The sequence below is a fragment of the Triticum dicoccoides genome, chromosome 3B (assembly GCF_002162155.2).
Source record: "Triticum dicoccoides isolate Atlit2015 ecotype Zavitan chromosome 3B, WEW_v2.0, whole genome shotgun sequence".
NCBI classification, from domain to species: domain Eukaryota; kingdom Viridiplantae; phylum Streptophyta; class Magnoliopsida; order Poales; family Poaceae; genus Triticum; species Triticum dicoccoides.
In genome coordinates, this window is record NC_041385.1 from 65,175,700 (window position 1) to 65,203,112 (window position 27,413).

Below are 27,413 nucleotides of genomic sequence, written 5' to 3' on the forward strand. Positions count from 1 at the left end.
TCTCCCTCCCCCCTCACATCCCCATCTCGCCGCCGATGCGGATGGGTGAAGCGGCGGCCTCCTCTCGCAGTGGACGGGAAAGAGGGCCTTCTCCTCCATCTGGGTGTGGCAAGCACCAGTGCATTCTTTTCCCATCGCCTCCCCTCTCCTTTTTTTTATGTAGGTTCATATCTGTCAACATCCTCCTTTTCCCCTATGGATTGGAGATGGCTTGGTAGTTTTGATGTTAGGTAAGGTTGGTCATTAGCATGGATATGTGTGATATGTCCAGAACACTTTGCTAGATTATATGGAAATGAAGGAATCAGTAGATAGGTAGACAAAATAGTTATGCAAATGGTGCAAACAGTATGAATAATTTGTGCATATATTTATTTTGTTTTGATGATGAAAATGATATCAATATTATCAGTGCCCATGTCTTTATTAATTTATAAATCTGTGCTGAATTTATATAGATGGATGACAACGGCAAGACCCGAGATACCCTGATAGTGCAAGCTGCTGGTTTGGTTGCTGTTTTGTGTGCCTATATGGCCACAATAACTACAAGGGCTAGAATTAGAAACTATCATGCCCCAATCCGTTACGTTATGCTTGAGAGAGATGTAGCTAGGTTGTCCAATCTACGTTTTATCTACGAAACCAATGATATAAATTGTCATGACCTATTAAGGATGAACAGGGCCCCATTTTATAACTTGTGTACCATTTTAGAAACAGTTTACTGGATTTTGATCGTTTCCTAATTACTGGTAGTAACACAACACATGGCCTCTTATTTGTTAGGAAAATTCTACCTCGTGGATGCGGGCTATGCCGTGCGGCCAGGGTTTCTTCCACCATATAGGGCTACTCGCTATCATCTTACTGAGTTTGGTGAACGTGTCCCTCAAAATGAGAAGGAGTTATTCAACCTCCGTCACTCCTCATTGAGGATCACGGTTGAGAGGGCATTTGCAGCTTTCAAGAACCGGTGGAGAATTGTGGACAACAAGCCTCACCACCCTTATCCGTCACAAGTCAAAATCGTCCTAGCTTGCTGCATTTTGGTCTTTCCATAACAGGGACCCAAGTGTACAACCACCTCCGCAAGTGGCGTGCTAGGTGGGTGAAGATAAGTAAGCTCCGAGACATTAGTGGATCACTTTGGGATGACAACAACTATGTCATATCGCTGGAGGAAGAGCACTACCTGGGTCATATCAAGGTTTGTACTAGCTTTGAGTTGATGACCATGCTATTTCATTTCTTGCACATAACCACACTTCATGTTCGACCATCCCAGTAGCTATTTCATTACTTATGCTCAAAGAACTAGCTTTTACTAGTTGTTAGAACCTCATCAGTAGCTATTTAACTAACCTTGCCATAATCACACTTCTTGTAGGACCATCCAAAAGATGTTGAGTACCTCAATGTGCCTTTAGAGAATTATGTTCAGATGCTTGCTATCTTTGGGAGTGGTATTGCTACAGGAAGGTATGCAATGACATCTCATCAGGCTCTTGGGGTTCCTTCAATGGTGGAAACCTCCCCATCTTTTGTAAACCTTGAAGGTTGTGGTTCTGAATTTGTTGTTGATGGGAATGAACCTGGCTCGAGTGCTACTGCTGCTGCTCATGGGGAAGATATTGGTGCTGCTCCTCATGGGAAGGAACCATGTAAGGATGCTTCCAGCTCCACTGGCAAAAGGAAAAGGGCTAGCCTGATGAGTGAAGAAGAAGTTCTGGTCATGAGCAACATGTCTGATGCAGTCCGTGAAGTTGCTATTGCTATCAAGTCCACCGGAGAGGCACACCCAGAGCTTTACAATGCTGTCATGGAGCTCCCTGGTTTTACCGAGGATGATCTATTGATTGTCTTGGATTATCTCAATGAGAACGCCAACAGGGCTAGGAGCCACTCATTCGTACAGATGTCAGAGACTCGTCGCACTCGTTGGGCCATTCACCACCTCTCCAAGCTCAACGGTGAAGTGCCCGTGCCCAAGGATGGAGTGCCACAGGATGGAGCGCCTAAGGATGGAGCGCCTAAGGAAGGAGTGTGAGCAAATATGTGCTAATTCACACCAAACTGGCCATATTTTATTGTATTTGGTCAGAAAAATCATGCCCCTATATATGTGATGTATGGAATGTAACATGAACCTTGTGTTATGTTCCTTTGCTGGACTGTAATATGACAATATGGATTGATGGCTATCTAATATGCGAACTCTAGTATGTACTGGACTGTAATATGACAATATGGATTTGTGGCTATATATATATATAATATGTGAACTTTTAAGATGTGCTGACACTGGATACTTGATTTTTGCGCACTCTCTATGATCCTGGAGTATGTTTTGAGCTATTTTGTGCCATATAAACTGCTTATTTGTATATAAACTGCTTATATACTTAGAAACAGACAAGATATTGCTGAAATTTTCTTTCTCTTATCTCTGCCATTTTTAAGACACGTGACATATTCTTTTATTACTTGAGTCAAAAAATATATCTGATATGATCTTCTAATTATTTTACATACATGTACAAGCTTCCTAGAGTCAAATTCCACATCATACAGGCTACCAAACAACATATGTTCTATGCTGCATCTCTCATACAACCCAGATGCAGCATACCAAACAAAATCTGAGCTGAGCCTGCCCCATGTCATGCAGTGCACCGAACACACATCTTATCTCTATTTTGCATCAGCTCAACTAGGCCAGCCCTAGCCAAGCTCCCTCATGCATTGCATGCTAGATGCAACCAGGGAACCAAACACGCCCTTTGTGTTTGGCGTCGTGGTTGGCTTCACCCTGCAGAGAAGGCTCTGGCGGTGGGCTGCCAAGCTGCTCAATAGAATTAAGGACGATGAGTAGCTAGCTAGTGCAGTTAATCTTCAAATTTTGTTGGCAATTGTGCTCCAGTTACTCTGTAGTAGCCCCGAAATGAACCTCATTGGCTGCTAGGATTAACTGTGATGAGTAAATAGCATAAAACTACTACTTTACTGGCTCAGGTAAGGCATCAGGTTCAATCACCAAGAAAGAGAAAGTGAGCCACCTTGAGTGCTTTTGCTTTTGATGCAATGGTTTGAAGGAAGGGACCGTTAGTTAGCCCCCATGTCCAAGTAAACAAAGATGTTAATCTCCATCTCTTTTCTCTTCTAGCCAGCACCAAAGCCTTCTTCATCATCAGCCTTATGCGACTCATTCTTGCTTCAAACCAAAGAAATTCCCTGCCAAGTTTCCCTCATTCACCAATTTTATCAATATTTTGTTCTGCTCTGTTCTTACTCTTCTTCGCACCCGTGGAAGCTTGTCTTGGTCCGCTTGTGTTCGTCGTTTTATCCTGTGGAGTTACCGGCCCGTCGTATCCAGGTATGTATCCGATCTCAATGTTCTGCACTTATGGATCTATAACACAGTGGGCGTTACTTGATGAGCTTGTAATATCCAGATATTGCAGGTGTAGTAGGCTAGTAGCAACAAGGCTTCCCCTTGGTGATTGGCTGATAATCTTTGATTATCTATCTTGATTGATTTCTAGCTTGCACTCAGCCTTGTGTGATCTTAAAAGTCGGGAGATGGACTGATTATCATAGCAAATTGCTTCTTCGAGATGCATGATCACTTCATATTGATTCTTACTATTGATGGTTTTTCCTAGTTGGAAAAGTAAGTTTGTGAGGTAATGACTTGCAATCAACTTAACTTTCATTACTACAACCGAATAAATTAGTTTTCATGATTTCTAGGCTAGCATTAGGGATACTCATCGACAGGAAGATCAGAAAAACAAAATTTTGGCTGGATGAGCAATCTATCTGTTGTAACATAACAGATAGAAATATAACTCGATGCAACATTTTCTGTGATTCGATCGATATATAGACTGCTATGCAGCTGCCATTGAATGGCACCCTTAACTGGGCCAGACAAACCAATAAATATTTTTGCATGAAAAACTGAAACACATGTAAATTTGCAAGCACAAAACTTAAATTAAAAGATTCAGTGTCAGCTGAGGAACTTAGTTCTCGATACATGGTGCTACTCAAGTTGCTGAATCTGTATGTACGATTTCATACATAGCTTTATTTATGCAAAATCTATTCTAAACGTAAATAGCAACTAAGTAGTGATATCTTCTAGTGTATCTATAGAGCCTTGTCTCATTTTTGAAAGCATGCTGAGATACCTTTATGCATCCATTCTCAGAATCAAGTCACCGTGGTGTTTTTGGTGGGTCTCCCTTGCCGAGTTTGTCTGATCCATGGCGGCCATTCTTGAATCTTTGCTTGGATCATGTGCCAGTAAGTTGCAAAATATCATTACAGATGAGGCCATACTAATCCTTGGGGTGGAAGAAGAGCTCAAGAAGTCCTGCGACGAGTAGAACTGATAAAATGTTGCATATATGATGTTGAGAAAAGGAGGGCAAAAGAGCTAGCCGTAAACAATTGGCTTGGTCAACTGAGAGATGTTATATATGATGTTGAGGAAATCCTGGACGTGGCTAGGTGTAAAGGAAGCAAACTACTACCTGACGACCCTTCATCATCATCAAGCAAATCAGCTGGATGCAAAGGCCTCTCAGTTTCCTCTTGTTTTTGCAACATCTGGTCACGTCGTGATGTTGCTGTTCGGATTAGAAGCCTCAACAAGAAGATTGAGAACATTGCAAATGACAAGATATTCTTCACATTCAACACTAGTATACAACCTACTAGAAATGGTCCAACATCCAAACTGATAAGAAGCTCCAACCTTGTTGAGCCCAACCTTGTGTGGACAGAGATCATACATTCTAGCAGGAAGTTGGTGGACTTAGTGCTTGCGCACAAGGAAAATAAGTCTTACAAGCTTGCTATTGTTGGAACAGGAGGAGTTGGTAAGACAACGCTAGCTCAAAAAATATACAACGATCAAAAAGTTAAAGGAAGCTTCAAGTTGCACGCATGGATTTGTGTTTCACAAGACTACAATAGAATAACTCTTCTTAAAGAGGTTCTCCGGAATATTGGTGTGCATCATGCGCAAGGTGAAACCATAACAGAGTTGCAGAGGAAGCTTGCAGAAACAATTGAAGGGAAGAGTTTCTTTCTGGTTCTAGATGATGTGTGGCACTCCATTGTATGGACGGATTTATTAAGACCTGCATTACATGAAACAACTACCGGAGTAATATTGGTAACCACACAAGATGATCAAATTACAAGAAGAATAGGTGTAGACCATACCCACCAAGTTGATCTCATGTCAGTAGAGGTGGGATGGGAGCTACTTTGGAAGAGCATGAACATTGGGGAAGAGAAATAAGTGCAGAATTTAAGAAACACAGGGATTGAGATTGTTCGTAAATGTGGTCACCTCCCTCTTGCAATCAAGGTTACCGCTAGTGCTTTGGCAAGTAGAGATCTGACGGAGAATGAGTGGAAAAAGTATTTGGGCAAATATGCTGGTTCCCAGAGCATGCTCTCTGATGAAATAGAAGAAGCTCTGTATCTAAGCTATGATGAGTTGTCGCATCGTCTGAAACAGTGTTTCCTTTATTGTACTTTGTACGCTGAAGATTCTGTCATTCAGCATGATGAAGTTACCTGGTTATGGATTGCCGAAAGCTTCATCGAGGAGCAGCATGGCCAACTACTAGAAGACATAGCAGCCGAGTACTACTACGAGCTAATACATCGAAATCTCCTCCAGCCAGATATTATGAGTTTTGACCAGGCTAGATGCAAAATGCATGACCTCTTAAGACAGCTTGCTTGCAATATATCGAGAGAAGAATGTTTTGTTGGAGATGTTGAATCATTAAGGGGTGAAAATATGTCAAAACTGCGACGTGTTACTGCTGTCGCGGCTAAGAACGATATATTAGTGTTGCCCATCAAGGATAAGGTCGAAGTTAAGGCGAGGACTTTCCTAACTGTTCGTGGTCCACAGAGAATTGAGGATACATTGTTCAAGAGATTTCTGCTTCTTCGTGTTTTGGTACTGAATTACACACTTGTACAAAGCATTCCAGGCTATATAGGAAAATTGATACATCTACGTCTACTTAATCTGGATTATACTGGCATATCTTGTCTTCCGGAATCCATTGGCTCCCTAAAGAACCTTCAAGTACTGAGCTTGAGATGGTGTGATGATCTGCACAGTCTTCCTTTGGCAATGACCCTGTTGTGCAGTTTAAGATGCCTTGATCTTTTTGGCACAGAAATAAATCAGGTTCCAAAAGGCATGGGGAAATTGAAGCTCCTCACTTATTTAGGAGATTATCATGTTGGTGATGGAAGTGCTAATGATGTTATAAAAGATGGATGGAAGTTGGAAGAGTTGTCTTCTTTGTCGCAGATGAGGTATATTTCTCTTGTTAAATTGGAAAGAGCAGCTCACTGCAGTACACATACAGTGCTTACAAACAAAAGACATCTAAACAGACTGACACTGGGGTGGACTGAACGTGGAGAGGGGACATATTCAGAAGATGAGGTTGGCAACACTGAGAAGGTCTTTGAGCAGCTAATACCTCCACACAACCTGGAAGACCTATCAATTATTAGTTTCTTTGGTCAGCGTTATCCCACCTGGTTTGGTACCACTTGTTTGTCTTCCTTAATACACTTGAAACTCCTGGGTGTACGATCATGTGTGCATCTTGCACCGATCTGGCATCTACCAAACTTGAAATATCTGAGAATTGAAGGAGCACATGCAGTTACCAAGGTTGGACCTGAATTTGTTGGCTGCAAGAAGGGTGATCCTATATGTAATGAGTTTGTTGCTTTCCCTAAACTTGAATTGTTGATCTTCATGGATATGCCCAACTGGGAGGAGTGGTCTTTTTTTGAGGAAGAAGTTGCTATTGCTGATGTAAGGGGAGAGGATGGAGCTGCTGAGATTCGAAAAGAGGATGCCCAACCTGCAAGGGTGCGACTGCTGCCCCATTTGGTGTGGTTGCAACTTCGCGGCTGCCCAAAGCTGAGGCATCTCCCGCAGCAGCTTGGAAAGGACACCCCCTGCTTGAAGGAACTCAATTTAAGAGGACTAAACAACTTGAAGGCCATGGAGGACCGCGCAGTCCTTTCTGAGGTCCTTATTGGGTATTGTGAAGGCCTTGAGAGGATCTGCAACCTCCCTCAAGTGACAGAGCTGCGTGTAGGTGGTTGTCCAAACTTAAGGCATGTAGAGGGGCTGGGCAGTTTGCAACAGCTGTGGCTGCGCGAGGATATGCAAGAGATCTCTTCCCGCTGGGTGCCTGGGCTTCAGGAGCAGCACCAGCGACTTCATGGTGAAGACCTGGATGTCTACACGTGGCTTTAGATGGCACAAGGTATATATGAACACTGCATACTGACCTCTTATTTAGATAAACTGTACCCCAGTTGTGTATGTGACTAGCGCAAGCCTACAAAATTGTAGCTATACTCGTGCGAGATCTCAGCATGTACAAACTGTACCAACTTGTTTGTGATTTGTTCTTACTTTGCCCACAGGAGAACATTAACTAAACAATACATTTCGTGTGGTGGAGACTGATGGCGTGGTTCGCTTCAACGGGCAAATCATGAGACGTAGTACAATGATGAAGATGTTGGAAGCCTGTCAATGCTGAAGATGTGCAAATACCATGATGGATATGTAGCGAGCTTGTGAAGGAATTGCCCTGTTTTCCTTTGGGCATGTGCCCCGGAAATATTGTACTATCAAATTTCCTTTTGCTTATTTCTGAATATGCGTCAGAAGGCTTCGCTGCACAGAACCTCCTGCCTGTGTGGTATTGTGTCACTTATGTATTCCTGAACTCGAGTCTGGCCCTGCGTGGCATGGTTTCGTTTCAATTTAACCAATGGATTTCGTTTTGGCAATTGGCATGATTTTATTCTTTGAATGGAAGTGATGAACTTCGTTTTGTTTTGTTTCTGAACTTGGGCCTGAGTTTTTGCCACACTGAACCTGTGTAAGGTGTAAGCCGCATCGCCGAACTGTATATATGATGACTACGGTAGGGAGCGGTGGCCGATGACTATGACTGTAACCTAACACAGCTACTGAGGGAACACGGCGAACATGTGCACAATGCGATTAACGTCGTTCTTGCCGAGTTGGGCGAAGGGTGGAAGAGTCGCTCAACTGCATTTTGAAGCAGGTATCTGTTGGTGAAGTGTGAAAATATGAAGGGCAGTCTCTGTTCCATTATTAACTGCAACGAAGCTGAAAGAAGATTGAGGAATGCGATGCCATAGCAATCCTTCATAGCAATTAATAGTACTATTAATTTAATAGTGCAATGCAATGCTCTTGAGTAGTATGTTTTCTAAACTTGATTAGTGCAATGCGATGCATGATTGAGGTGTGAAACGTTTGTCCATCTTAGTGAGACAGCATTGATTTTCACTGTTTGGGAGCTTCTCTTTGTCGAACTCCCTAGCTGAGAGACTGCACAATTCAATCGGGACTTCAGACATTACAGCTGAAAGCATGCTTTTGAAATTCTGATAGTGCATTTGAATTCTGGGGGGTTGAAACAGATCGACAAAGGCAATGTGGATAGTGGCTGTCTGCACCTGCTCAGCAATGTGGAGGTGTGCTTTGCCTGCTCTGTAGCTAGCCCCAAGGCTGTGCCTGCTTGATTGATTTCTCAAAGTTTACTATACTGTTTTGGTTTGTCAACTGTATAATGACGCGCAAGAAAAAAAACTGTATCTGTAACATGTCTCGCTGATGGTAATCTACGGTGTACTTCGCTGGAGAGTGAGTTATCTGTCTGTCTTTTCTTTTTAGGGATAGACCTGTCTGTCGTGCGGTGGAGACAGGACGATCCAACAATGTGGAAGGGCCAGTTGGGAAGTCACACGACTTTCTCAACTCGCTTCCGTGCCGCGCCCCAGCTGCTCGCGAGGGCTGCAAAGACAATACCTCTCGCCTATTACTACACATATACACAACACTCTACTTCCGTGCCCCGATGTGGGCTAGTTAGTGAAAATGATGGTGCAGTTTCATCAGAGCTTTTTTAGACCGAGTTTGTATGTCCGTTTTCTTGACCAGCAGTGAAAGGCAAACGTTGTTTTCCTGCATTTTTTGGGACCGTGTTTTTTCATTTTTCTTTTCTTTGAGGTTTTTGTCCAATTTCCTTTCTATGCTGTTTATTTTTTTTATTTCTCTATTTTCAGACCATTTCGATTTCTTATGTTTTCTTTTCTATTTTTCCCTTTTCTTTTTTATGTTTCTTTCTCGGTTTTCTTTGTTTTGGTTTACTGTTATGAAAAACACTTATGAAACATATTTAAACTGTGCAAACACTTTTAAATAATTACACAAAAACTTATTTCATAAGGCCTAATCATTTTTTACTTACATGAATATTTTGAATAATTACAAGAACATTTTTATAAATGTGCATAACATTTTTGTAGTTTCGTGAACATGTTTCAAAGTACACATTTTTCACATTTTTCTGTTTTTGTCACTTTACCCTAAGAACATTTTTCTAAAACATGGCCTTTTAAAAAAAACTTGATGAATATTTCTTAGATATGATATGAACATTTTTTAGATGCACTACGAGCTTTTATTAAAAAACATGAAACATTTTTAATACATGATAAAAAATTAAAACACAATGAATAATTAATAATTACATAATAATTATTTTGAAAATACGTGTTGATTATTTTTCTGAGTCATGATGAACCTTTTTTTTAAAACACGCTCAACATTTTTTATAGCTCGTAACAAGCGAGTTTATAGAGGCTCCCCAGCTTCTGCGCGCTACATGGGCTGGCAGCCCAGCGGTGAGGAGTGCTGGCCTGGGCATCGCAGCTCGGGCCAGGGAAAAGGGGCCCAGGAGGAGAGGAAGGCGACGGGGTGACCACTGGACGGACGTCGGCGAGCTCGCCTCGCTGGGATCCGGCGAGAGTAGAGTAGATGGAGGCGACAGGGCGGCGGCTGGGCGTCCGCGTGCTCGCGCGGTCGCGCCTGAGAGGAGAGGCGGCCGAGAGGAGGTGTGGCGGCTGGGCTCCGACTCCGACTGCCCGCACGCCCGCACGCCGTTGCAGTCGTCGTCGCCGCCGTATCCTCTTGCTTGCACGCCCTCGCTGGAGAGAAGCAGAGGGCCAGGATGAGGGTGACATCCGGAACAGGAGTGGCCGCCACACCTCGCCGTCGTCGCCCTGACGGCGCAACCGCTCTCGTGCCGGGTCGCTCCTAGTACAATACTCTTGTCATGCTGGGCTACTCTTAATTGGGTGCCAGATCTGACTGAGACTAAGCCGCGTTCGGATTCCCTCCGCTCCGCGGCTCCGCGCCGGAGCGGAGCGGCAATCCAGTTATAATCTGCGGAGTTGATTAAACGCTGCTCCGCGCGCTCCGCTCCGCGGAGGATGGCCAAACAGGGCCTAATTGACATTCGAGATGTGGGGAATCAAATCAATCCGCTTCGTTCTCGAGGTAACGTGACCTACACAGATTTCGCTAAATGGCCAGGCTCACTCAGCATCGTATGCATTGGGATTTAGGGCGGAGGGGATTTCTCTGCGCAAGAAAATTTGTACTGAGGTGAAATATCTATCTAAATGAGTTGGACAGATTTACTGAGATTGGAGGTAAACCAATTTAGAATGCTACTCCCTCCGTCCGAAAATACTTGTCACCAAAATGAATAAAAGTGGATGTATCAAGATGTATTTTAGTTCTAAATACATTCCTTTTTATCCATTTTGATGACAAGTATTTTCGGACGGAGGAGTACTCCCTCAATTTTAAAATAACCAAAGTTCTAGGGTAAGTTTGATCAAGTTTATAAAAAAAATCTGCAAAATACCTACAATATCAATATGTATAGTATGAAAATGTATTTCTAATGAAGCAAATTAGGTGTTGTAGAGACGGGAGAGAAAGGAATATAGACTTGGTCAAACTTAATGAAGTTCTTTTCAAACCGGGTTATCCCCCTTTCCATTACTGATAACGGAAATACAGTTCAGAAGTTTTGCAGGAGACGGGAGAGAAAGGAGAGCGAGTTCGGCACTACCAGGAAACCCACTGGACACGCTCGACTTCGAAATGTGCATAGTGATCACTGGACCCATTGGACGAAAGCTTAATGAAGTTTGACTTAAGACAAACCTAATACTTCAACTATTTTGGAATGGAATGACTAATAAATTGCATAGTGATCACAATAAGTAGCTCGCCAGTCTCTTTCGCAATGACAAACGCAACTCGCCGCCTTTGTGGACTATGTTGCCTGGTTTTAGCCTGCATTTTTCTATGCAAGAAGAGGATGGGCGTATCCAATCAACGCTTCATTTCCTGTCTTGCTTATCTCTACTCTCCGGTACGCTGTCATAGGCTCTGGTAAGGCATCAGGATGAGAATTTGAAGACTCTGTTCTTTCTATTCACTCCGGTTAATCTGCGTATGGCTTGACTCAACTGGTATGTCACGGAACCTCATATACAACACAAGACCTTTTTTAATTTCAGCATCAGCAGAAGTTCCGCTCCTGTCTCAAACCAAGCAAGTTTCAAAATTACAGGTGTTCTTGCTTCAGTAAAGAAATACTGAAAGGGTGTTCAGTTTCTCTCAATGCAGAACATGTACACACAGAACAACGCGGCAGGCTTGGTGGTTGAGCTATTTTCAAACTTACTTTGGTGGCATGCTTTTAGCTTGTTAATTTTATCTTTACATGTCCTTGTGGAATCTCTTTGCAGATTAGCTTAAGCTATCGATTCATTGGCACGGACAAATGCTACTTGCTAGTTAATTAAGCAGTATGTGTTGACAATAAGAAGCCAATGGGCGAAGCAGCTAATGGGCACCTCGCCAATCTCTTGCTCACCTTCCCAGCTAATGCCATCCATCGTCTTCATGGACTCTGCTATCTACCCCACAGTTTTTACGCAAGCAGAGGGAGGAGAAATTGGATCTTTTGCCCCAGTTTACTTCTAACTTTGATAATTTGCCCCTTTCTATTCTGTCCAGTTAATCTGTGTATGGCTTGATTCAACTGGTATGTCATGGAACCTCATGTATAAATTGCAGTCATATACAACACAAGACCTTTTTTAATTTCAGCATCAGCAGAAGTTCCGCTCCTGTCTCAAACCAAGCAAGTTTCAAAATTGCAGGTGTTCTTGCTTCAATAAAGAAATACTGAAAGGGTGTTCAGTTTCTCTCAATGCAGAACATGTACACACAGAACAACGCGGCAGGCTTGGTCGTTGAGCTATTTTCAAACTTACTTTGGTGGCATGCTTTTAGCTTGTTAATTTTATCTTTACATGTCCTTGTGGAATCTCTTTGCAGATTAGCTTAAGCTATCGATTCATTGGCACGGACAAATGCTACTTGCTAGTTAATTAAGCAGTATGTGTTGACAATAAGAAGCCAATGGGCGAAGCAGCTAATGGGCACCTCGCCAATCTCTTGCTCACCTTCCCAGCTAATGCCATCCATCGTCTTCATGGACTCTGCTATCTACCCCACAGTTTTTACGCAAGCAGAGGGAGGAGAAATTGGATCTTTTGCCCCAGTTTACTTCTAACTTTGATAATTTGCCCCTTTCTATTCTGTCCGGTTAATCTGTGTATGGCTTGATTCAACTGGTATGTCATGGAACCTCATGTATAAATTGCAGTCATATACAACACAAGACCTTTTTTAATTTTCAGCATCAGCAAAAGTTCCGCTCCTGTCTCAAACCAAGCAAGTTTCAGAATTGCAGGTGTTCTTGCTTCAATAAAGAAATACTGAAAGGGTGTTCAGTTTCTCTCAATGCAGAACATGTACACATAGAACGGTGCGGCAGGCTTGGTCGTTGAGCTATTTTCAAACTTACTTTGGTGGCATGCTTTTAGCTTGTTAATTTTATCTTTACATGTCCTTGTGGAATCTCTTTGCAGATTAGCTTAAGCTATCGATTCATTGGCACGGACAAATGCTACTTGCTAGTTAATTAAGCAGTATGTGTTGACAATAAGAAGCCAGTGGGCAAAGCAGCTAATGGGCACCTTGTCAATCTCTTGCTCACCTTCCCAGCTAATGGCATCCTTCGTCTTCATGGACACTGCTATCTACCCAACAGTTTTTATGCAAGCAGAGGGAGGAGAAATTGGATCTTTTGCCACAGTTTACTTCTAACTTTGATAATTTGCCCCCCCCCCCCCCCCTAGAATGACGGGTGGGGCTGTAGCAGCTATTAATTGGATCTGGTAAGCTATTAGTTCGTTCTAATCTTCTTCTATTTTTCCAGTTAATCAGTGTGCGTACGTATGCATGCTTGCTTCCTTACCTGCTGGTCCCCTTGCAGAATTCTGATCAGTTTACTCCAGTGATCACTACCGATTCGGATGGGCCTGTGGAGGGCTCTGATGATCTTCTATTCTCTGTTTTCCTTCTAGCTTGCGCCTAGCCCTGCGAGATCTTGAAATTAGCAATTGGCTCACTATCAAGGCAAACCGTGTCTTCCAGATGATCACTGTTGATTCGTATTATTGATAGCTTTTGCCCTTATTGGAATAGTGGTTTTGTAAGGTAAATACTTGCTATCATACTTTCATATATATTACTACGATGGAATAAATTGCCATCATTTCTAGTCTAGCACACGCAAAACAAATCAAGGGTAGAATGGAACTGACAAACAAAAATATAGTTGTATGGTTAATATTTGTACATATTGTAGCTCAATGCAACATTTTTTTCGGTGGTTCTGTGTGTATGCTTCTATGCAGCTGCTGCCATTTAAGACCCTTGAGCTGAGAAAAGCAAACGATTAAATCATTTTAATATTACCGAAAAAGGCTTTCGCCCCGCTTTATATATAAAGCACCAACCACACATTACAGCCATCACCACAACAAAGAAGGAAAAGAAGAGAAAACAAAATCGACAAGGGTACAAACACTACGGAACAACAAGCGACGGCCTCCGATCATGCCATCGACGCAACTGCGACAAGGGAGCAATTCGCCACCGGAGGGAGGCCACGCTCCATCAACTCCCAAGGGCCAACCCTGTTGTCCTACCTTCTGCCGCTGCCTCCGAAGAGGGCACCCCTGCCCTCTCGTCCTGGATCGAAGGACGCCGACCCGTCAGGAGGCAGAACAGCTCACCCCTGAGCACGGATGGACTGGCCAACATGTTGCCGAGGAGAGGACGAGCCCTGGCCACCTCACCTCTCACAGGAACCCATACATCACGCACGTCACCGGCCAAGACCAAGAAGCCCATTGCCATTGCCGAGCAGGGACACGACAGAAACAGGCAAACCACCACCGCGCCGATCCCCTGACCATCCTGGACTCCCAAGGCAGCGTCTTCAAGAAGAAAACGACGCCGATGCGCCGTCGCCGCCCAATCAAGAGATTTTAGACTTTCGCCCGGGACCATGGGGTGGAGGCGAGGAGAGGGTCTCGATGTCGCCCACCAGAGGGAGAACGGCGCCGCGAGGGTCGCCAACATCGTGACCGGCACCGCCGGTCAAGGGTTTCCCCCGACCCAGAGCTTGCATCGCCATTGCTCCGCCAACCAGCCGAGCAGGACGTCCGGAGGAAGCCCACAGACCGGCTAGCAGAGGAGGAAAGCGTGATGAAGCCGCCAACTTCAGATCGAATCCAAGCCCGCCGCCGACTCGCCGCCCAACACGGCCAAGACGGCGCACCGAGTGCCGGCGTCAAACCCCGTCGACAAGGGGAAGACGCCCTCTCCAGCAGTGGCCGCCGCCACCCGCAACGCCCGCAGCCCCCAGAGGGCCAGATCGGCCGCGCCAGACCAAACCCCCGCTGCCGCCGCGGGGCCGCACCGCCACCTCCCAGCACCAAAGCTGCCAGATCCGCACGCCTCCGCCGCCGGAGGCCCCGCCGGACCCAGCTCCCCCACGAGCGGTGGCCCGCGCCGCCGAGATCCCGACGAGGAGAGGAAGGAGAGAGCCCCGCCGCTGCCAGCGCCGCACGGGCTTCGCCCGGCGGACGCCCTCCAGCAGCGGCGAGGAGGAGGAGTGAGCGAGGGCGGAGCCTTGCGACAGCGACGGAGGGGAATCTCCCGTGACGCGCTCGCGGGGCGCGTTGCGGGAGCGGGGGGAGAGGAGTCCCGAGCGCGTCACGGGAGCGGGGGGAGAGGAGTCCCTCACTTACCAAATCATTTTAATATTACCGGAGAGAAGCAGAAAAAATGAAACTACAGAGTGCTAGTTCAGGAATTTAGACCTCAATACCTGGCCCTGCTCACTGCATTGTATCTCTTTGTACGTTGCATAGCTTCATTATGCTAATATTTCTTAAATGTTAACAACAACTAAGTAGTGATATCTGTTCACATCTTTTGAGCCAATATTGTGAGAAAGTTACTAATTCTAACCCTATCTCTCCTTATCTCTAACTAAACACATTTATACTTCTAACAAATATATATATTTTGAGACTCGTCTCAGTTCAAAGCATGTTAATATACCATGTGTATTAATTTTCAGCCTTTGGTTATTGCCATGCCGAAATTAAACAAGTCACCCTGACCCTGGTGTTCTTTGGTGGATATCTCTAGCGCCGGGTTTGCCTCATCCATGGGGACCATACTAGAAGCTCTGCTTCGATCATGTGCCAGCAAGTTGCAAGATATCATTACCAATGAAGCCATACTAATCTTAGGGGTGGAAGAAGAGCTCGCAAAACTGCTACAACGAGTTGAACTAATTCAGTGCTGTATATATGATGCTGAGAAAAGGAGGGCAAAAGAGTTAGCAGTAAACAATTGGCTTGGCCAACTGAGAGATGTTATATATGATGTTGATGAAATTCTGGACGTGGCTAAATGCAAAGGAAGCAAGCTACTTCCTAACCACCCTTCATCATCATCAAGTAAATCAGCTGCATGTAAAGGTCATTCAGTTTTCCCTTGCTTTTGTAACATTGGTTCACGTCGTGACGTTGCTGTTCGGATTAGAACCCTCAACAAAAAGATAGAGAACATTTCAAAGGACAAAATATTCTTAACATTCAACAGTAGTGCACAACCTAATGGAAGTGGTCCAACATCCAAACTGATAAGAAGTTCCAACCTTGTTGAGCCCAACCTTGTGGGAAAGGAAATCATACATTCTAGCAGGAAGTTGGTGGACTTGGTGCTTGCAAACAAGGAAAAGAAGTCTTACAAGCTCGCTGTTGTTGGAACCGGAGGAGTTGGTAAGACAACACTAGCTCAGAAAGTATACAATGACCAAAAAATAAAAGGAAGCTTCAAGATGCATGCATGGATTTGTGTTTCGCAAGACTACAGTGAAGTAACTCTTTTGAAGGAGGTGCTCCGAAATATTGGTGTGCATCATGAGCAAGGTGAAACCATAGCTGAGCTACAAAGAAAGCTTGCAGAAACAATAGAGGGAAAGAGTTTCTTTCTGGTTCTAGATGATGTATGGCATTCCAATGTATGGATGGATCTATTAAGGCCTGCGTTACACAAAACAACATCTGGAGTAATGTTGGTAACCACACGAGATGATCAAATTACAAGGAGAATAGGCGTAGAGCATACCCATCGAGTTGATCTCATGTCAGTAGAGGTGGGATGGGAGCTACTTTGGAAGAGCATGAATATTGATGAGAAAGAAGTGCAGAATTTAAGAAACACGGGGATTGAGATTATCCGTAAATGCGGTTGCCTCCCTCTTGCAATCAAAGTTACCGCTAGTGTTCTGGCAAGCAAGGATCGAACAGATAATGAGTGGAAAAAGATTTTGAGAAGATATGCTTGCTCCCAGAACATGCTCTCTAATGAAATAGAAGGAGTTTTGTATCTAAGCTACGATGAGTTACCGTATCGTCTGAAGCAGTGTTTTCTTTATTGTGCATTGTATATTGAAGATTCTACCATTCTTCGCCGTGTAATTACCAGGTTATGGATTGCTGAAGGCTTCATTGAGGAGGAACAAGGCCAACTTCTAGAAGACACATCAGAGGAGTACTACTATGAGCTAATCCATCGAAATCTCCTCCAACCAGATAACGGATCTTTTAACCAGGCTGAATGCAAAATGCATGACCTCTTAAGACAGATTGCTTTGAGTATATCAAAACAAGAATGTTTTATTGGTGATATTGAAACATTAAGTGGTGAGAATATGTCAAAACTACGACGAGTTACTGCCGTGAGTAAGAAGGATAAATTAGTGTTGCCTAGCATGAATAAGGTGGAAGCTAAGGTGAGGACTTTCTTTAGTGTTCATGGTCCACAGAGCATTGAGGATTCATTGTTCAAGAGATTTTTGCTTCTTCGTGTTTTGGTACTGAATTACTCACTTGTACAAAGCATTCCAGGTTATATAGGAAGACTGATACATCTACGCCTACTTGATCTTGATTATACTAGCATATCTTGTCTTCCAGAATCCATTGGCTCCCTACAAAACCTTCAAATTTTGAGCTTGAATTATTGTGATGCTTTGCACAATCTTCCTTCGGCGATATCCCAATTGTACAGTTTAAGATGTCTTAGTCTTCTTGACACAAATATAAATGAAGTTCAGAAAGGGATAGGAAAACTGAAGTTCCTCACTGATTTACGAGGGTTTCCGGTTGGGGCAGGAATTGAAAATGCTGATGTACAAGATGGATGGAAGTTGGAAGAGTTGTCATCTTTGTCATTGCTGAGGTATCTTACGTTGGTTAAATTGGAAAGAGCGGCTTGCTATAGTACAAATACATTACTGGCGAACAAAAACCATCTAAAAGGACTAGTACTGGAGTGGACATCATATTCAGAAGATGTTAGCACTGAGGAGGTCTTTGAGCAGCTAATACCTCCAAGCAACCTGGAAACCCTACATATTATTGGATTCCTTGGTCGGCAGTACCCCAACTGGTTTGGTAACACCTGTTTGTCTTCGCTGGCACACGTGACCCTTAGAAATCTACGATGTGTGGATCTTCCACCTATTGGCCAGCTACCCAACTTGAAATTTCTAAAAATTGATGGAGCATATGCAGTTACCAAGGTTGGCCCTGAATTTGTTGGTTGCGGGAAGGGTGATCCCCTATGCAACGAATCAGTTGCTTTTCCTAAACTTGAATGGTTAGTCCTCAAGCATTTGCCCAACTGGGAGGAGTGGTCTTTTTTTGAAGAAAAAGAAGAAGCAGAAGATGCTGATGATGAAGGGGGAGCAAATGGAGTTGCTGAGATTCGAAAGGACGACGCCCAATCTGCAAGGTTGCGTCTGTTTCCTTGTTTGGTAAGGTTTAAACTTGAAGGCTGCTTAAAGCTGAGGGCTCTACCGCGACAACTTGGAGAGGACACTGTCAGCTTGAGGAAGCTCGAATTAATTCGAACAAATAACTTGAAGGCCGTGGAGGACTTCCCACACCTCACTGAGCTCCTTCATATTGAAAAATGTGAAGGCCTGGAGAAGGTCTCCAATCTCCCTCAAGTGACAGACCTGCAAGTACGTGGTTGTCTGAACTTAAGCCGTGTAGAGGGGCTGGGCAGTTTGCAGCAGCTGGGGCTGGGCGAGGATACACAAGTGATCTCTTCCCATTGGGTGCTTGGGCTTCAAAACCAGCACCAGAGACTTCATGGTGAAGACTTGGATGTCTACTCGTTGTCTACCAGTTAGATGGCTCAAGGTATATATGTACAATGTATACTGGTTGGATGTTTTGTATTGTCTTTGATTCTCTCGACATTGATTCATCTTCTAACAGGTCAATTTTTTGCCTCAGTGGATGTACCTTGTATGCCATTTTATATGCTTATGCAACCGAAATGATTAGACATATTGTGCTTGTACATATTCCAACAGAGCTTTGGTTAATAGATGTCGACACCAGCAGGGCGGCAGATTGCAGGCGACAAGTCATTAAGTGTTGTATAATGGTGCTCTAAGTTGCTTATGTGTGTTCCATCTCTAACTAACATGCATTGGAAACTCATGATCGTCCTCTTAGAGTTGCTTAAATTTTCATGATCGTCCTCTTAGAATTTATAATATTGGCATCTCCATTAACATATATGAGTAATAATAGTTATTGAGGCATTGATCTCTTATTCAGACAAATCATACCCCAGTTATGTATGTGGTGCAAGACTACAAAATGGGGTTTCTTTCTGAAAAGAGGACTGCAAAATTGTAGCTATACTCATGCTAGATCTCGGCATGTACAAAATTGTACCAACGTGTTTGTGAATTTCTTTTCCTTGCTTTGCCCACAGAAAAAACATAACTGAGCAACACATTTCGTGTGATGGGTGTGTACTTCTTACATGTGTAACCATATTAAGTGCTTGCCAATTGTCATAGCTTCTTACAGTTTTTCGGTCTGTTTCGTTGGCAGCGTAGGACTGATTGTGTGGTTGGCTTCAACGGGACAAGCATCAGACGTACTCCCTCCGTTCCAAATTACTTGACTTAGATTTGTCTAGATACAGATGTATCTAACATTAAAATGAGTCTAGATACATCTGTATCTAGACAAATCCGAGACAAGTAATTCGGAACGGAGGGAGTACTAAATTGAGGAAGCCTGTCAATGCAGAAGATGCACAGTGAGCTGGTGAAGAAAGGAAGTCCCCTGTCTTCCTTTGGGCAGATGCACTGTAAATACTGTATCGAACTTCGTTTTGTTTATTTCTGAATTTGGGCCAGAGGGCTTTGCTGTTTGGAACCTCCTGTTTGTGTGGTATGCTTTCACTTATTTATTCCTGAATTTGGGGCTGGAGGCCTTTGCTGTACTGAACCTCCGTGGAATGGTTTCGTTCTTCTCATTTAACCGATGGATTTCGTTTTGTGATGATTTTATTCATGTAATGGAGGGTGATGAATGTCGTTTTATTTTGTTTCTGAATTTGGGCCTTTGGCTTTGCCGCACTGAACGTGTGTGACCTGTATGTATGGCCAAACCAGTGTGTGTGTGTGTGTGTGTGTGTGTGTGTGTGATCCTGAGTTGCAATAATAATAAGGAAGCTTGTTTCTGTAATTAACTAGTGGAGCTGAAGAAGAATAAGGGAAGTGCAGAAACTACTACTGTGCGATGTGCAAACTCTGAATCACTGAAGAAAAAAATCGAACTGTCAAACTCTGAATCACTGAACAACTTAGTCGGAAGTCCATTTGAATGCCCCAAAGGCAAGGCAGGCGATGTGGAAGGATTAATAAGTTGCTAACGTAGTCTCTTAAGTTTTTTTCTTCACATGCGTTCTTTGTCTGTCGCCTTGTTCCTGGTGGACGCGCACACGCACGCAAGCCGCTCGAGCAAATTGACGCGAGAAAAACAGAGGAGGGGCAGGGCAGGACATACACAGGTTACACTACTCAGGACACACTGGTTAGTGGTTACTGATGGCTACAGCAGCAGATGCAGTTCGCCGTCACCCCACTCACCCACAGTGCACCAACACATGGGCACTTTCCATCCAGGTTTTAACAAGTTCATATTACAACAGCTTTACACAGCTAACACTCTATTTATATACTAACTAAATACTCCCTCCGTCTCAAAATAAGTTCCATGGTTGTAGTTCAAACTAGAACCACGACACTTATTTTAAAACGGAGGGAGTAAATGGCTTGGCCCACTCATATATGACAATGCATCAGGGAGAAGAGCATTTCTCTAGTGCCTTGATAAGGTGGGCACATTAGGTACAACAATGTACTATAAACTCCCATTGGAAGGAGAGGTGAGCGTCCAGCGCCACCTCGCGAAAGGAGATCTAGCGCCGTCGCCCAGCGCCACCGTGATCCCTCCTCCCACGCCCAACTCAGCCCACCTCCCCCTTGCATCGCTCCCGCGAGCGACCGAGGGGCAAATCCTAGTCTCCGGGACTTCGGTCATCTTCGGGCATCTCCTCCCCTTGTCGCCGCCGGGCAAAGCCCGGTCGATGCAGGCGGTGGCAGGGCTCGCTCCTCTCCACGCTCGAGCCGCGCGGCGCGAGACGGCGGTTGGATGATGACACTGCGGCTGGACGGGTTTGAACGCCCGTTCGGGTCGCGGAGGGATGGACTGGCCGGACCCTGCTGTGGCGTCGCCGTCGACACACACAAAACTGTAACGGAAGTTGAGACATTTCAGTGTAAAAACTAAAAACACGGTTTGATATTTTGGGGACGCTTAATCTGAATGCCGGGATGGAACAATGGAATTCAGATTAAGTTGAGGGTGGTGGGCTCCTAATTAAGTTGATCCAGAGAGTTAACTAGCTAATTAATGCAGTGTCTAAGTTTAACTGTTCACAACAGAGCCCCCAAGTAGAGTTATATCTGGTAAGTATTAAGAACTTGTGGTTGAAGCTAATCCAATTGGAGTTTAACTTTGTTTGCTTTGGATTAACGTGATGTCGTGTGATGGACTAAAAAGCACGGACACGCCAGGAATCGCCGAGCTGCCGTCCTGATACGCTGGGATACGGGGACACGGCGGGATACGGCGGGATACGCGAATTTTGGAGTATCCCCGAAATTCGAATTAAAAAAAAAGAAAAAACGATTGGGATACGCTGGGATACGCGGGGACACGTTAGGGATACGGCCTGGCCCAAAAACACTCCCGGCCCAGCCACGGCCCAATATGTAACCCTATTTTGCAGGGTCTCCAGCGTGCCCTAGACATAAGTACGAGCTGCTCCGTGGCTCCCAGATCGAACAGAAGGAGCCGCCACCTTCTGGATCGAAGTTGCCACCATCTGGACTCTCCGCCGCCGCCGCCGGCGACTCCTGGATTCGACGGCGACTCCTCCATCCAGCACCAGCAGCAGCAGTCTCTCCTCGCCTCCTCGGCTCCTCGCAGCTGTAGGTAACCCAGGAGCTTCTCCATTCTTCAACATCTTCCTCTTTTATTCTTCAGATTCAGATTTTGTTCCATTATTAAGGGATTAAGGTACTGGGTCTGGATGCTTGCTAGCTTGTTGCTGCTGCTACCTCTCTGCTCGTGCTGCTGCTGTTTGTTATGCTGCTTCATTTGTGCTGCTGCTCGCTTGTGCTGATGCTGCTGCTGCTAGCCTGCTAGTGCTACTGCCTACTTCTGAATTTAACAGCTTGTGTTGCTGCACACTTGCTAGTCATTGGCGTACCCAGCGTGTGTGCAAGGTGTGCCGTGGCACACCCAGAAAAAGTCGATTTTTTTATTACCATATGATATTTAGGCCCAAATCAACCCAAGCCCAGCGTGGCAGCGCCCCAGCCCATCTACTCCTGAGCGAGAGAGGCAGCGAGCCATCGATACAGTCCGTCGGCCAGGCAGAGCGTAGCCGCTGAAAGACCTAATCCAGCGCCCCCCTGCCCCCCATCCCCGTCCGGCCATCCCCATCCCCATCCGGCCATCCCGCCGGGGTCGTCCGCCGGACCGCCGCTCCTTGCCTCCTTCCACCGAGAAGGCGAGAAGAGTCGCCGCTCTGCTCCCCTTCGAGCGCTCCTTGCCTGGCTGGTGGATCTCCAGCCACCACGAGCCGCTGCCCGCCGGTCGCCGGACGTCCGAACTGCGTAGCCCGGCGGAGATGAGGAGCTGCTGCCCAAGCTTCTGAATGGCTCAATCCCTGCTGAATTCCTAGTTCGTGACGCCCTTTGGTCTTTGGGTGAGCTTCTGTCAATAGTACATTGTATATCCATTCAGTTAATTTGCTGTCCTAAACTGCCAATTGATTCTTAAATTTTTTGCACGAGGGATGATATTTGGTGCAGTGCATTGAAGGGAATATGTTGCCAATTGAGTAGTAGTATTGTTCAATCTTAAAGTTGTGCTTGTACTAATAGTTGTGTTTTTCGTTGTAATTGTAGAACCAAAGATGAAGATGAATGGTGACATTCAGTCCTTTTTTCGGAATTATGAGGCTGCTAAAAGAAAGAAGGTTGCAGCCGAAGAGCAACCTGAAGATACAGTGTCAAATATTGAAGATGAAGCAGTCCATAATCCACCTCCAGTCCATTCTGCAGAGATTGAATTTGATATTGAAGATGAAGCAGTCCATTCCGATGCAGAGACTGAAAGTGATTGTGAAGATGAAGCAGTCCATTCTCCGTGTGCAAGGCCATATAATATTCAAAGGCTTCCTCCTGATCCAGGGGAGAGGATTCCTATTTCAGAGTTTGATGAGGTTAATACGGAGTTGCTTATTTGCATGTCGGCTTTGAATCCCCTCAATTCATTTGCTTCTTATGATGCACTTAAGGTAATGAGACTTGCTGAATTCTATCCCATGGACATTTCAAGCACATATTTGATAAGGCTAGAATTTCAACTTACTAATTTTATTGATGATATGAGACAAGATGATAGGTTTAGAAATGCAAGTAATATTGGTGAGCTCTCTATTATGCTTGTTGCAACAAAGAAGTATGTTCTTTATGACTTGGTCTACTTACTCATCAAATTGATATTGATTTTACCGGTGGCGACGGCAAGTGTTCAAAGAGTATTTTCAGCAATGAATCTAGTGAAAAATAAGTTGAGGACTACTATGGGTGATGATCGCTTGAATGATTGCTTGGTGACATTTATTGAATGGGATGTGTTCATGGAAGTAAGCGAAGATGACATAGTTGATGCTTTCATGGCAATGCAAAAACGTAGAGTTACCTAGTGATGTAAGTTTCTACTTATGCTTCTTTCATGTAAGACTACTCCTATTGTAATTGAGCACATTTGAGATATATTTTGTGAACTAAATTGTTGTGAGATTTGCATTAAGCTACTCATGTTATTATTTTGCCATATTTTGTCTGACACATGGATTAGGTGGGAATTTTTTTTAGAGTGTGCACACCCTTCATTTTTTTCCTGGGTCCGCCACTGTTGCTAGTGTTCATTGTTTTTGTTGTTCAAGTGTTCATTGTCCTGCTAGTGCTAGTGCTCATTGTTGTGATGTGCTCGTACTTGTTGATAGGTAGCAACTAGGAAGTGGCATGGCATCTGGGAGCGCCACAGCTGGTAGCCAATCGTCCGTGGGTGAGAGTGAAGGCCGTCTTGGTCCTGGTGCTGTAGATCCAAGGTATCCTCTGTGGGCTTATGTGCAGAAGCTTGTACTAGAAGAAGCAAATGGTGATGGTGCAGCTGTTGCCTCTGGTAGCCGTGGAGGAAACGCCAAGTTCCGCTGCAATTTCTGCAAGAAAATTTACCCAGGCAGCTATTCAAGAGTGAAGCCTCATCTTCTTCAGATAACAAAGAAAGATGTAGCTACATGTGACAAAATACCACATGCTGCCTTTGAGCAACTTTGCAAGGAAGATAGAGCAGCTGCTCAACTCCTTCAAAATGGTCCAACCAGGCATACAATTCCTTTACCCCCCCTATGATGCATCTGCTCCAACAAGAAAGCGAAAGCAAACAGCTATTGCAGAGAGTTTTAATGCTGAAGTCCGGCAACAAGCTGATGCTCATATTGCTAGGATGTTTTACACTGCAGGTGTGCATTCTTTTCTTGTCAAACATGGATAGATTTATCATTTATGTGTTGCTGATTTGTTGAATGCTGAGTTGCTACCTTGGTGGTTTGTGTTTGTAGGGCTTCCATTCAATCTTGCAAGGAACCCTGACTTTAGGGCAGCCATGACCTTCATTGCAAACAACAACTTGGGTGGGTGAGGGAGTCCTGGACTAGGGGGTGTTCGGACAGCCGGACTATCATCGTCGGCCGGACTCCAAGATTATGAAGATACAAGATTGAAGACTTCGTCCCGTGTTCGGATGGGACTTTCCTTGGCGTGGAAGGCAATCTTGGCGATACGGATATGTAGATCTCCTACCATTGTAACCGACTCTGTGTAACCCTAGCCCTCTCCGGTGTCTATATAAACCGGAGGGTTTAGGTCCGTAGGACGAACAACCATTACAACAATCATATCATAGGCTAGCTTCTAGGGTTTAGCCTCCTTGATCTCGTGGTAGATCCACTCTTGTAATACACATCATCAATATTAATCAAGCAGGATGTAGGGTTTTACCTCCATCAAGAGGGCCCAAACCTGGGTAAAACATCGTGTCCCTCGTCTCCTGTTACCATCCGCCTAGACGCACAGTTCGGGACCCCCTACCCGAGATCCGCCGGTTTTGACACCGACATTGGTGCTTTCATTGAGAGTTCCTCTGTGCCGTCGCCGATAGGAAGGATGCCTCTTCCCGTCTTCAAGGACGGTATCTTCGCCAAAGGAGCCTTGGCCGCCGGCCAAACTATATCCGGCTAGGTGGTTTTCTCATGACCGCCTGTCCGGCCACCGCTTCGACAATGACCTCTCAGGTCGTCGAAAGCAATCTTCACGTCAGCTCGAAATTCGCCGAGCGGCTGGATCCAATAGAGCTCTCGTCCATAAACGAGCTCTTGGATCGCATCGCCGCCCTAGGAGTCGCTACAGACTACGATCAGATTGGGCTTAAAACCGATCTGAGAGAGATTAACTCTCCCCAGGTCACCCACCACGTTGCAGTGATAGAGGAACAACGTGTCGACTCTTCTCCTGTATTGAAAACTAGTCATGTCCGGGCTCCCGAACCCTCCATGCCGGATTCCCGCGGAGGGGCGGACTTCGATCAAGCACTGAACCTAAAGTCAGGCATCGGACCGGACTCGTTGGACGACATCCAGCAATCCAATCTTCCGAATTCGGAAACTCCTCGGCCCTTGAGCCTCGAGATGGGTAGGGCTCCAGACTTAATTAAACCCACCCGCCCAGACATATGCGATCTATCTCTAATCCAGCAAGAGCCCGCTAAAACAGTACATCATTACTGGACCAGATTCCTCCTGGTTATGAACATGATAAAGGACTGCCGAGAGGAGAACGCAATCTCAATCTTTTGCAATAATTGCACGGACAAGGGAATCTTGAACGCCATCAGCCGTCATGAAGTAACACGCTTCGCCGACCTGGCGTCCATAGTACGAAAGTACTGTGCGATGGAGAGTTTCCGGAAAACCGAAAGTAAATTTTGGAACAATCTGGCCCGAATACAACCCTAGTCCGCAACAAAAGGGTGCATTACACTCAGGCACCAGGTACAAAAACCAAAAAGCAAAAACCCCATAAAGGGCACGGAACCGTACTGGAGGGATGGCTTGGCGGACCCTGTAAAATTCACAGTACAGAGGGCGCCACCCCAACACATAGCCTTCGAGCATGTTGGATATTACGGCAGGTGGCCAAAAGTGGAGAGGAGCTTCTAGCCCCAGAATACCACTCCAACAACATCGGTACGGTATCAACAGTCTTCGAGACTTTCGCATCAAATAACATGCGGAAACGAACAATCCGCAGCCTCGCCGAAGTATACCAAGTAGCAACTACAAATCCATGGAGCGACACAGCCATCACCTTCAACGCCAGCGACGAACCTAAGTTCCGAACGGCCCGAGCACCACGCACTGGTGCTTAGTCCAATAGTGGACGGCTTTCGACTTACCAAGGTACTCATGGATGGCGGCAGCGGATTAAACCTCATCTACGAGGAAACCCTTCAAAAAATGGAAATAGACTGGAGCCGCATTGAGCGAAGCAGCAAAACCTTCAGAGGGATAATCCCTAGCTGGGAAGCGCGATGCACCGGAAAAATCACACTCGATGTGGTATTCGGCACGCCGGACAATTACAGGTCCAAAGAAGTCACGTTCCAAGTGGCCCTGTTCAACAACAGATATCACGCTATATTAGGACGAGAGGCATTCACAATTTTTCAAGCCATACCCCATTATGGGTACATGAAGCTCAAAATGCCTGGGCCCGGCGGAGTAATCACTCTCGTTAGTGATCCGTACATAGCACTCCGCGCCAAAAACAAAACAGCCGCATTAGCCCTGGAGGCACCATCCGAAGCCCTAGCGGCAGAAGAGCTCACCGCGCTGCGCTCTACAGTGAATAGGGACGATGTGATACTCGATAAGAGATACAAGTCCACCTCCTTTAAACCAGCAGACGAAATAGTAAAATTCCAGGTCCATCCAACGGACCCGACAAAGACGGCCTCCATCGGGGCATAGTTGAACCCAGATGTAGACGCCGCACTGCGCGAATTCCTTCGGGAAAATTGGGACATTTTTGTTGGGGAACGTAGTAATTTCAAAAAAATTCCTACGCACACATAAGATCATGGTGATGCATAGCAACGAGAGGGGAGAGTGTTGTCTACGTACCCTCGTAGACTGAAGCGAAAGCGTTGACGCAACGTAGAGGAAGTAGTCGTACGTCTTCCCGGTCCGACCGAACCAAGCACCGAACGTACGGGGCCTCCGAGTTCAGCACACGTTCAGCTCGATGACTATCTCCGGCCTCCGATCCAGCCGAGCTCCGGAGATGAGTTCCGTCAGCACGACGGCGTGGTGACGATGATGATGTTCTACCGGCGCAGGGCTTCGCCTAAACTCCGCAATGATATGACCAAGGTGGAATATGGTGGAGGGGGGCACCGCACACGGCTAAGGAACGATCCGTAGATCA

At 45.3% G+C, this 27,413-nt stretch overlaps 2 protein-coding genes and 1 pseudogene across 7 annotated transcripts; all 3 read left to right on the plus strand.

The window, feature by feature from the left end:
• Positions 1-4,240: 4,240 nt before the first annotated feature.
• On the plus strand, positions 4,241-7,345 carry LOC119280794 (annotated as a pseudogene).
• Positions 7,346-10,749: 3,404 nt separating this feature from the next.
• On the plus strand, positions 10,750-19,434 carry LOC119274736 (putative disease resistance protein RGA3). 5 transcript variants are annotated; one of them, XM_037555454.1, is made up of 8 exons: positions 10,750-11,442; positions 11,544-11,635; positions 11,722-12,615; positions 12,727-12,809; positions 12,913-13,221; positions 13,320-13,543; positions 15,551-18,621; positions 19,330-19,434. In XM_037555454.1, the coding sequence occupies exon 7, from the start codon at positions 15,570-15,572 to the stop codon at positions 18,609-18,611; it is 3,042 nt and encodes a 1,013-aa protein (XP_037411351.1). In that variant the 5' UTR covers positions 10,750-11,442; positions 11,544-11,635; positions 11,722-12,615; positions 12,727-12,809; positions 12,913-13,221; positions 13,320-13,543; positions 15,551-15,569; the 3' UTR covers positions 18,612-18,621; positions 19,330-19,434. The 5 variants fall into 5 exon arrangements, 4 of the variants coding, with proteins under 4 accessions (XP_037411351.1, XP_037411350.1, XP_037411353.1 ...); XM_037555453.1 differs by having other exon boundaries at positions 11,544-12,615; XM_037555456.1 differs by lacking the exon at positions 19,330-19,434 and having other exon boundaries at positions 11,544-12,615; positions 15,551-17,204; positions 17,320-17,448.
• A 2,774-nt stretch (positions 19,435-22,208) lies between these two features.
• LOC119274738 lies at positions 22,209-24,659 on the plus strand. 2 transcript variants are annotated; one of them, XR_005135304.1, is made up of 4 exons: positions 22,215-22,564; positions 22,767-23,573; positions 23,873-24,391; positions 24,491-24,659. XR_005135304.1 is itself a non-coding variant. In XM_037555457.1 (2 exons), exon 2 carries the CDS (start codon positions 22,775-22,777, stop codon positions 23,567-23,569), a length of 795 nt encoding a protein of 264 aa, XP_037411354.1. In that variant the 5' UTR covers positions 22,209-22,564; positions 22,767-22,774; the 3' UTR covers positions 23,570-23,655. The 2 variants fall into 2 exon arrangements, 1 of the variants encoding a protein (XP_037411354.1); XM_037555457.1 differs by lacking the exons at positions 23,873-24,391; positions 24,491-24,659 and having other exon boundaries at positions 22,209-22,564; positions 22,767-23,655.
• Positions 24,660-27,413: the final 2,754 nt, after the last annotated feature.

Bases quoted from the DNA above. Each gene is read 5' to 3' on its own strand.
- LOC119274736 (XM_037555453.1), top strand. From the start codon at position 15,570: ATGGGGACCATACTAGAAGCTCTGCTTCGATCATGTGCCAGCAAGTTG.
- LOC119274738 (XM_037555457.1), top strand. From the start codon at position 22,775: ATGAAGATGAATGGTGACATTCAGTCCTTTTTTCGGAATTATGAGGCT.